Here is a 10,044-nt window from a genome sequence, read left to right on the forward strand (position 1 = left end):
GCTTTTAGAATGCTTTATATTCATAAAAAAAGTGACATTGTCGCCTATTATTCATATATATGATATATATATATATTTATCTTTCATCAACCATCGGATAATCCGAAATTGTATGTACATCAAAAGTCAGAATGTTTATAGCTATGGGCTCAAATCTCTCCTCCAATCAAAGATCATGTATCGTTAACTCGGGATTCCTATACTATTCTCATACTATATATATACTGTAATTCGGTTTTCAGATGCTTTGTAAGACTGCTTATATTAATAAAAAAATGCAGCATTGTTGTCTATTATTCAAAAAGTTAGTAATAAAAACTAAAGAAGATACATCATCTTATAAGTATTTATTAAATTTAAAAATAATAATTTTTTTACTAATAGATGAAAATTACACGCCGACTCATAAACAGTATTGGATTAAAATAAATCAGAAAATACAGTATATGAACCGTATTGCAGAGGAAGGATTCCGCTAATAAATAATTATTATAATTATAATAATGAGGTGTTAATTATATATAATTATATATATATTAATAAATATTGGCCATAAGAATCTATTAAAAAAAAAAAAAAGAGAATATTCCATATTTAATCCCTTTAATTACTTAGTACGCAACATCGCCATCAAAAACCACACCTCATCAACCCTATCCAATCAAAACCCTCCACGTCACCCACTACAATCTCCACCCCATCGTTTCCCCAACAACCGTTTCTCCGATTCCCCGTTTCCCCACTCATATATCATCACCTTCGCTTCTCCTTCTTCTCTCTCGTTCTCCTCTTCGCCGGCCGGCGGCGATTAGTCCCACATCGACGTCGGAGAAACCTCGCCGTTCCATGAATTCTTCAAAGCTCCTCCCTCTCCTCCTCCTCCTCTTCCTCCTCCCATCCCACTCCCTCGCGGCCTCGATTTCAGCAACGCCCTTGACCTTGACCAAATCCGGCCGCACGATCACCATCCGGTGGTCGGGAATCGATTCCCCTTCTGAGCTCGATTGGCTTGGAATCTACTCGCCTTCCAACTCTCCCGACGATCACTTCATTGGGTATCGCTTCCTCAACGGATCCGAGACCTGGCGGAGCGGATCGGGATCCATCTCCATCCCCCTCGTCAACACTCGATCCGATTACGAGTTTCGGATCTTCCGATGGACCCGCGACGAGGTCAACTACCGCCACCACGACCACGATCACAACCCCCTCCCCGGCATCCGCCACCGCCTTGCCAGCTCCGCCGTCGTCCGATTCGAGAACGCCTCTGCGCCGGATCAGGTGCATTTGGCGTTGACGGATCGGGTTGGTGAGATGCGGGTTTTGTTTGTTACTGGGAAGGGATTGGAAGCGGTTGTGGAGTACGGGTCGGATTCGGGTCTGGCGGTGGGACGGCGGGTGGCGGCTACGGCGGTGACGAGGTATGAGAGATCGGATATGTGTGATTCGCCGGCGAACTCGAGCCTTGGGTGGAGGGATCCTGGGTTCATTCATGATGGGCTTATGGCTGGGTTGAATCCAGGCAAGAGGTATTATTACAGGGTGAGCTGAAAATTTTCATAAAATTGGTCTTTTTTTTTTCTTTTTTTTGATTAGTTTATTGATAATGATTGATGTTTTGGATTTATGTCTTTATATATAAATCTAACCAAAGGTGTTGCTTTTTTCTTATTTGCTTTACTTTTGCTTTTCTTACACTATTTGTTATAGTCTAGTGTTCTAATCATTTGTAAGTGTGAATAATCTGTGTGAAAAAGCAATGTATTTCCAAGAGATTAATTTGGAAAATGTCTGAAGTTTGGATTTTTCACTCATAGTTTGAACTTAACTTTTTTTTGTGTGGCATGTTGTCTGAAGATGTAATTAGGTTAGTCTCACTTATTACTTCTACCTGCCTTAATGTAGGAAATAAAAATATGATTTTTAAAGTGAAGTTCGCTTCTTGAGGTGCAATGAACAAGAGATTCTATATGAAATTGGAGTGATAGAGGGTATTCATTGAGTTTTTATGTGTAAATAGTAGAGGTAATGCCATTTTTAGGTCCATATAATTTGCTCAAATATTTATTTTCACTCCTATACGACATTTTGATTTTTTTTTGTTCTTATCTGAACCATACTCTGTAACTGTTCAAGGGGACTATGCAAATGAATGAAATTTCATTTAATTTCAATTGGTTGTGATTGGGAATTCCAATAGCAGACCAGCAACAATTTTGTAAACAAGAAGATGTTATGTAGCTTTAATTTATTAAGTCTGTCTGCTTTTGGTACTCTAGCGTATTAACATAGCTTATGATCTGTTGACACTATGAATGTGTAACAATTGAGACTGGAGTAATATGAGAGTGAAGTGAGATTGGCGTTTTTTTGCTGTTCTTCTGGACAAACATAATTTTATTACTATTATGAGATTAAGAGGAGAATTATTCCTCTAGCTATGATGCTTTTTTTATGCGGAAGACTTGGTTTTCCTTTTATCAATGATAGTGGTTATCACCTGGCTTTATTTGCTTCTATTTCATTTGATTGACAAGAGCAGGAAAAAATATATTTAAAAACCTTGATCTTGCACTGATTTTTTTAAAATGTCTTTTGTATTGTCTTCTTTCAGTCAGCCTATAAACTTTTGCATAGTACTAGCACAGAGAGAATTTCTATGTAGTCATGTCAGGTGCTGATGAATCCAGTGGTTTATTACACTTGAGTAACTTTGTTTTAGATTTTCTTTATAAGCATGTCACTGTTCTGTATCCTTCTTTAGTTAGTGAACCTGACTGTATATATCTTTGTATTTTTTCTGTTACTTTTTTTTCCTTTTCTTTCACACTCCTTCTCCCTTGTAAATCCTAACCTACTCCTATGTTATATTAATGCTCAATGTCAGTATTTTCTTTCTGTTATTTACTGTACAGGTTGGCAGCGATGTTATTGGCTGGAGTGATATTTACAGTTTTGTATCTCCGGACTCGAATGAAACAATTGCTTTTATGTTTGGAGATATGGGAGCTTATACTCCGTATTCAACCTTCTATCGCACGCAAGATGAGAGCAAAGCAACTGTGAAGTGGATCCTCCGTGACATCGAAGCTCTTGGTGATAAGCCAGCTCTAGTGTCTCACATCGGTGATATCAGCTATGCAAGAGGCTTTTCATGGATATGGGATGAATTCTTCAACCAAATAGAACCTATAGCTTCCAGAGTCCCTTATCATGTCTGCATTGGCAACCATGAATATGATTGGCCATCACAACCTTGGAGACCATATTGGGCTTATGGTGTCTATGGAACAGATGGTGGCGGAGAATGTGGAGTCCCGTACAGCCTCAAATTCCGAATGCCAGGGAACTCTTCTTTTCCCACAGGAACACAAGCTCCAGACACTAAAAATCTCTACTACTCCTTCGACGCAGGAGTTGTACATTTTCTATACATATCGACAGAGACGAATTTCCTTAAAGGCAGTGACCAATATAACTTCATCAAAGCTGACTTAGAGGGTGTTGACAGAGAGAAGACACCCTTCATTGTCGTCCAGGGCCATCGTCCAATGTACACAACAAGCAATGAAATAAGGGATGCTCCAATGAGGGAGAGATTGCTAGAGAGCTTGGAACCACTTCTGGTGGATAACAATGTTACTCTTGCACTATGGGGTCATGTGCACAGGTATGAGAGGTTCTGCCCCTTGAAAAACTACACCTGTGTCGATTACTCTTCAAATTCTACAGCCTGGGGAGCTCCAGTCCATGTAGTGATTGGAATGGCAGGACAAGATTGGCAGCCAATCTGGGAGCCAAGGCCGGATCATCCAGATGTCCCTATTTTCCCTCAACCCGAACGATCAATGTACCGTGGTGGTGAATTCGGGTATACAAGGCTTGTTGCCACAAGGGAGAAGTTAACACTCACATATATCGGTAACCATGACGGAGAAATGCATGATATGGTGGAAATACCTTCAGGCATTGTGGTTGCCAAAGATGAAGGCAATGTTCAAGTGAAAGTTGGCGATGTTGCTGTTCCTGTTGAATCTTCACATTCATTGTACTTAAAAGCAGGAGGCATTTTGATACTTGGTTTGTTCATTGGCTTTGCTCTTGGATTTGCTACTCGATGTAGAAGGGATGCTGTTCCAGTGACTAGAAATACTTGGACTCCTGTGAAGAATGAGGAAATATAAGCAAATACATAATGTAAATGAAATAGTGACAGAACTATTTGTTGGTATAGGATCAATTCTTATCTGTGGATTTATGGAATCATTTCTGCATTTTAGCAGATGTCTTGTGTGTATTACAGCAGAAATAACAATTAGATATTTTGGGAGAAGTGTTTGTAGCTGCACTCTCAATGAGCTTGATGTATATTTTGAGACCATTAAGTAAATAATTAATGAAGTGGCCTGTGTCATATGTCTTTTTGTTATTCTCCTCTCATTGAGATGTCATGTTGTTAATATGTTTTATTTAAAAGAATTTTTACCAGATTTTTGTACTTATTTGTTCTTATTTGTATCAGATTTTATTTAGCCTTTTGTTATATCTATATATATATATATATATATATTTGAGAAAGTAGATACATCACACTTTATTTAAAAGAAAAGTAACAAAAAATAACATAAACAGCGTGTTAAATTAAAAACTAAAAAAGAAACCTAATAACATCCACCAGTATTGGATAATGATAGAGAACTAAACTAAACTAAACTAAAACTGACAAAACAACAACATGAGATAACACTTAAACGGTTTAACTTTTTATTTATATATTTTGTGATACATAATTAAGTATAATATATATATATATATATTATAAAAGTCGGGATGATTGTAATTTGGTGATTTTCTTAAGGAATTGCCTAATAAAAGTCTCATTGTAGAATTATACTTTAATAGTTTAATATATGAAAAAGGGAAAAAGATCTCACCGTTCATCAGACTAGCAAAGATTTCCTGATGTGCGGTTGAGATCATATCATCCAGAAGGCTTTGACCGAAGAAGCCCAACGGTCTAATAAGAACACTAGTATTTAACTATATATTTTTTCTCTTGCAGGCCAACGTGAAAGAGATTGAGAAAAAAAAAGGAAGGTAAACAAGTTGGGACTTTTTTTCTTTTTCCTTAAGTGTTTCCTTTTGTTTGATTTGGTCGAAGTAGACGCGGCTCAAGACTCGTGCTTGATTCCTTCTCAGAGGCCTGCTGCATTGACGAGATCGCCAGGACTAGAAAAGGTCTCATCTTGTGCTTTTCTTTTGTGCATAAATCCTTTCTTTCTTGTGGTGTTTGGTTTCTGGTGTTGAGTTTTGTCTATAATTTTGGTTCTTTGTTCTTTGGTTCTTTGGTTTGAGAAGTGTGAGAACAAGGATCTGGTTTGGTTTCTTGTTGATTGGTGAAGTACTCTCTTAGTTTTTCTGGTAATCTGTTTTTTCTCAGGTTGTGATTTTGAGGATTTTTCATATGTTTGATGGTTAGAATATGTGAAGAAAAAGAGCTCTTGATTGAGTTTTCTTTGTGATTAGATGTATGTTATGGGCAAAGATAGGTGCTTTTTAGATTGACTGTGAACTTTATGGGTTCTTGTTGAATCATGGATGTTGATCAGGTTGTTGTTGATTTGTGAAGTGTTCGTGATTGTTCGAGTTATCTGTTTTTTCTCAGGTTGTGATTTTGTGGGGTTTCAATGTTTGATGGCTATAATTTGTCAAGAAAGACACTTGATTGAGTTTTCTTTATGATTAGAGATGCACTTCTTGTATGTTATGGACAAAGATTGATGTTTTTTAGATTGACTGTGAATTTTATGGGTTCTTGTTGAATCAGGGATGTTTTTTTAATTAATCTATGCAACTTTCCAATTCTTAATGGAAACTTAAAGTCAATTGCCCTTTCCTTGTTCCACAAATGCTTCTTTTTGAAGTTTAGGGTAGTTTGACTTGATCTTCCCAAGCTTGTCTATTTGTTTGGTCCTTAAGTAATTGTGGATTTTGAAAATTGAGTTTAAGGTTATTTGGTCTCAAAATCTCGATTTTGAATTCCTTTGATGCTAAGATTTGGATTGGTCATGTTTCTTTTACTTATTGTGGTTAACCATTTATCAAACTCTTGAATTCATTGTTAGCATCTCTGATTGTCTTGTTTTGCAACTGTTCTTATCATTTAATTCAATGTTTTGTTGGGTTTTTGCAGTTATTGTATATGAATTGGTATGCTGTTAGCTTAGTTTAAGCTATTTTTTAGTCTCACTTTAGTAATGTATATCGGGTATTTGATTTGATGATCTTGTACATTATATCTTCTGTAATTTATCAGTCCTTTGTGCTTATTTCCTTTAATCACTGATGGCCTTATACCTGTTTGTAGGTTTCTCGTCAAGATTTCCAAGGTTTCCAAATCATTTTATTTTTGATTCGGTAACTAATTTAAAAGCAAAGCATTCAAGTGCGGCCTCGGAATTGACAATGAGCAAGTCCAATTTCAAAACCTCACCATACAATTACAATGAAGATGAAAGAAAATCAGTTTCCAGATCTGATTTTGCTTTTTCAAAGGACCGATACAAGAATAATTTTCGCGACTCGGGCGGTTTAGAGAACCAGTCTGTGCAAGAATTAGAAAGTTATGCTCTGTACAAAGCTGAGGAGACTACACTGAAAGTTAATGGTTGTCTAAAGATTGCCGAAGAAATTAGAGAGGATGCTTCCAGGACTCTTGTCACCTTGCATCAACAGGGCGAGCAGATAACACGAACTCATTTAGATGCGGCTAACATTGAGCATGATCTTAGCAGGGTATGACCTTCATATTAAATTTTCTAGTATCATATCTGGAAATCGAAATTCTCAACCAATGTTTGTCCATTCTTCCATTGTTTCTGCTGGTTTATTGGTAGAAATTAGTAGTTAGTCTTAATCTCTTACTTTTTTCAGTGGCACTGCCAAATCAAAAGTTGGAGTTGTTTCTACTTCCTTTTGTGGATTTATATTTTCTGCAACTTGTTAAAGTTTGAAGACCGCATAACAAGATTATTGATATCAATTGCAGGGTGAGAAACTTTTAGGAAGTCTTGGTGGAATTTTTTCAAAAACTTGGAAGCCGAAGAAGAATCGGACAATCAAGGGCCCTGTTTCAATAGCAGGTAAAAGATCGAAAGAATTACACATATATGGATGATGTTCATCTGGTTTAACTTTTCTTGACAAATTTGCAGATAATTCTTTTCATAGAAAAGCCAGTCACACAGAACAAAGAGAGAAACTAGGAGTAACTACAAACCAAAAGGGCAGATCCACTGTTCGGCAACCTCCCTCGGAGTCTGCAAGCATGCTGGAAAAAGTCGAGGTACAATCACTGATAATGTTTATCCAATCAATATTCCGAGCTGAATATTGACTAATTTTGTTTTCCAACAGTTTGAAAAGGTCAAGCAGGACGACTCTCTATCCGATCTTAGCAATTTGTTAGGCCAGCTGAAGGAAATGGCTGTTGACATGGGGTCCGAGATCGAAAGGTTCACAATTCGAATTCTTACGAAATTTAATTCAATTTTTCAATTGATCAGTGAAAACTTTTCATTTCTGCAAAGAACAGAGCTTCAGTTTTACCAATCCTAATTGTTTCACAAAAAAAAAAAAATTTACAGGCAAAACAAAGCGCTGGATGGCGTTGACGTTGACGTCGAAGAGCTAACTATAAGAGTAAAGGGTGCGAATGTCCGCACTCGTCGTCTGCTCGGAAAATAATTATACAATTTGCAAAACTGTTCTTGTGTGAGATTTTGTTAAAAAGTTTGGTTCATTCAGTGTTCTTCTTCTTCATTTTTACTGATTATGATTCATCCTTTTCTGGTTTGTATGTATACTTGTGAATTCTTCACATACAATTTAGCAAATAAAAGTTTCCAATTTCATGGATCATAAAACCCTAATTTTTGTTCTGCTGATGATACATTCATGCTCAAAAATACTATTACCATTAATGTGTGTATCTATATATCCAAAACCCTAATTTTTGTATGTATGTATAATTATGAGTTCTTTCACTTGCAATAATAAACAAATGGAAGTTTCCAATTTTTGTGATGATGTTTTCATGTTAAATCCAAATTAAAAAAAAATAATTATTATTATTATTATCATTAATGTGTATATATATCTAAAATCCAAAACCCTCACCAACCAATCACTTTCTCCAAATCCCCAAATCTTTGTCTGAAAAAAGCCTCCCTTTTTTTTGGTGCCTTTTTGGATCCAATCCTTCCTATAAAATCAAAAACCCTAATTTGTTACAACACTCTTCCAAGCTCTCTCCTTTTTCCATTCAACAACCCAAAGCTCACATCTTTGATTCATCCAATGCCTCCACATTCTCATCTTCAACATCACCATCACTCCCATTGCCATTCTTCTCCTCCTTCTCCTTCTCCTTGCTGTTCCTTCTCTTCTCCTCCTCCTTCTTCTCCATCTTGCTGTTCTTGTTGCTGTGGATGCTGCCCTTCTTCTCAACCTCCTCCTTCTCCTCCTCCTCCTGATCAGATGGTGGTGCTCCTCCAATCCCTCCTTTCAAACCAACTCCATATCCCCAATCCTCCCTCATCTGATCACCATCTTCTCCAAACCCTTGCAAACCATCTCCCCAAGCCCTATCCGCAACCTCCACAGCGCCAGCACAAGGATCCTGACAACAAGACTCAGTCGTTGCTTCTCTCTCTCCTCCGCCGTGTCTCCGCTCTCGAGTCCCAGCTTCCCGATCTCTCTCGTCCACCACCACCGCCTCCGCCGCAGCCGGTAGTTCCAGCCAGTGCTGCTCCGAAGCTGTCTCTTAGGGATGTGGCGGCGAGGACCATTCAGGCTCGGTTCCGTGAGTTCCTTGTGCGGAGATCACGGACTCTCCGGCACCTCAAGCAGCTTGCTGCTCTGAAATCCCATGCTGCTGCTCTTCGGTCCTCGCTCTCCGGCAAGGTACGCGTTGCTGATTCGGAGCGTGTCTCACAGAGAGCCATGGATCTTCTTCTCCAGTTGGATTCCATTCAGGTTTGCTTTCAAAGTTAGCTCCTTTTTTGCTCTGTTGTTCCATTGTATCACTGATCTCTTAGATTTGTTGATTGTAGAGCTCTGATCTGATGATTCGGGAGGGGAAGAAGTCCATCACACGGGAGCTTACCCGGATTCTAGAGTTCATAGATAAGGTTTCACCGAAAGGGAATCTGAATCCGATTAAAGAAGATGGTGCCGGCACTGATCGGAGACGGCATTGGCAAAACTCCAAAGCAGTGAAAAGAGTGAGCTTTTCTGAGTTTGATTCATATGCGCCATTTGCAGAAGATCTCATTGATTTGGGTGGTGAGATGGAAAGGTTGGATGAAGAACATGTTGAGGATGCCGAATTGGAAGTTGAGAATGGATTAAGCTTTGGAATTGGAAGGAAGTTGGGTCTCTATGCTCCCATGCCGGTGCACATGGAACCAAGGGAAAGCTAGAAATGCAGCAGAGAGAGGTGTGCATTGAACTTCTCTTTGTGTGTGTTCTTGTTGTATTAGTTTCTTTCTAGTGTTTGTAGCTTGCTAATGCCTTTGAGAAGTTGCATGTCACTTGGTTTGATTCCACTAATGTTAGTCATTGTTGTACCTTTAGTTGTTCAACTAGAAGAGCATGATTCTCTTTGTATTATTTTCTTTCTAGTGTTTGTAGCTTGCTAATGCCTTTGAGAAGTTGCATGTCACTTGGTTTGGTTCCACTAATGTTGTTAGTCATTGTTGTACCTTTAATTGTTCAACTAAGATAGCATGACTCTCTTTGTTTAGCTTCTTTATCTTTGTGGTAATGCTGCAAAGAAGAAGTGATCATCAGCTTTGCTAATTGAAAATTCTCATGATTTGTGTTGATGTGATTAGTGTTGTCTGATTAGAATAGTTCATAATGAAGCAGTGGAGGTGATTATAAGTTTCTTCATGGTGTTTTAGCTTGCTATTTAACTGTTGGACAACGATACTGCAATTATGTTACCTTTCCTTTGTTTTGTTGTACTGATTTCTTTATCGA

The 10,044-nt window shown here is 38.0% G+C and overlaps 3 protein-coding genes across 4 annotated transcripts; all 3 read left to right on the forward strand.

Annotated features, from left to right (window-relative positions):
* Positions 1-631: 631 nt before the first annotated feature.
* LOC120277378 (probable inactive purple acid phosphatase 2) lies at positions 632-4,414 on the forward strand. The gene is made up of 2 exons (XM_039284196.1): positions 632-1,542; positions 2,916-4,414. The coding sequence occupies exons 1-2, from the start codon at positions 847-849 to the stop codon at positions 4,182-4,184; spliced, it is 1,965 nt and encodes a 654-aa protein (XP_039140130.1). The 5' UTR covers positions 632-846; the 3' UTR covers positions 4,185-4,414.
* A 667-nt stretch (positions 4,415-5,081) lies between these two features.
* LOC120276870 (SNAP25 homologous protein SNAP33-like) lies at positions 5,082-7,930 on the forward strand. Of its 2 annotated transcripts, none has more exons than XM_039283601.1 (6): positions 5,082-5,238; positions 6,368-6,795; positions 7,049-7,142; positions 7,215-7,345; positions 7,417-7,514; positions 7,647-7,930. In XM_039283601.1, exons 2-6 carry the CDS (start codon positions 6,466-6,468, stop codon positions 7,744-7,746), a joined length of 753 nt encoding a protein of 250 aa, XP_039139535.1. In that variant the 5' UTR covers positions 5,082-5,238; positions 6,368-6,465; the 3' UTR covers positions 7,747-7,930. The 2 variants fall into 2 exon arrangements, with proteins under 2 accessions (XP_039139535.1, XP_039139536.1); XM_039283602.1 differs by lacking the exon at positions 5,082-5,238 and adding an exon at positions 5,275-5,421.
* A 264-nt stretch (positions 7,931-8,194) lies between these two features.
* On the forward strand, positions 8,195-9,805 carry LOC120276815 (BAG family molecular chaperone regulator 8, chloroplastic). The gene is made up of 2 exons (XM_039283530.1): positions 8,195-9,036; positions 9,114-9,805. Exons 1-2 carry the CDS (start codon positions 8,359-8,361, stop codon positions 9,480-9,482), a joined length of 1,047 nt encoding a protein of 348 aa, XP_039139464.1. The 5' UTR covers positions 8,195-8,358; the 3' UTR covers positions 9,483-9,805.
* Positions 9,806-10,044: the final 239 nt, after the last annotated feature.

The sequence above is a fragment of the Dioscorea cayenensis genome, chromosome 15, assembly GCF_009730915.1.
Source record: "Dioscorea cayenensis subsp. rotundata cultivar TDr96_F1 chromosome 15, TDr96_F1_v2_PseudoChromosome.rev07_lg8_w22 25.fasta, whole genome shotgun sequence".
In the NCBI taxonomy this organism is placed as follows: domain Eukaryota; kingdom Viridiplantae; phylum Streptophyta; class Magnoliopsida; order Dioscoreales; family Dioscoreaceae; genus Dioscorea; species Dioscorea cayenensis.

Coding starts and splice junctions, on each gene's coding strand:
- LOC120276870 (XM_039283601.1), top strand. CDS start 6,466: ATGAGCAAGTCCAATTTCAAAACCTCACCATACAATTACAATGAAGAT. Junction 6,796..7,048: donor TTGAGCATGATCTTAGCAGG/GTATGACCTTCA, acceptor TATCAATTGCAG/GGTGAGAAACTTTTAGGAAG. Junction 7,346..7,416: donor GCATGCTGGAAAAAGTCGAG/GTACAATCACTG, acceptor GTTTTCCAACAG/TTTGAAAAGGTCAAGCAGGA.
- LOC120276815 (XM_039283530.1), top strand. CDS start 8,359: ATGCCTCCACATTCTCATCTTCAACATCACCATCACTCCCATTGCCAT. Junction 9,037..9,113: donor TCCAGTTGGATTCCATTCAG/GTTTGCTTTCAA, acceptor TGTTGATTGTAG/AGCTCTGATCTGATGATTCG.
- LOC120277378 (XM_039284196.1), top strand. CDS start 847: ATGAATTCTTCAAAGCTCCTCCCTCTCCTCCTCCTCCTCTTCCTCCTC. Junction 1,543..2,915: donor GCAAGAGGTATTATTACAGG/GTGAGCTGAAAA, acceptor TTTACTGTACAG/GTTGGCAGCGATGTTATTGG.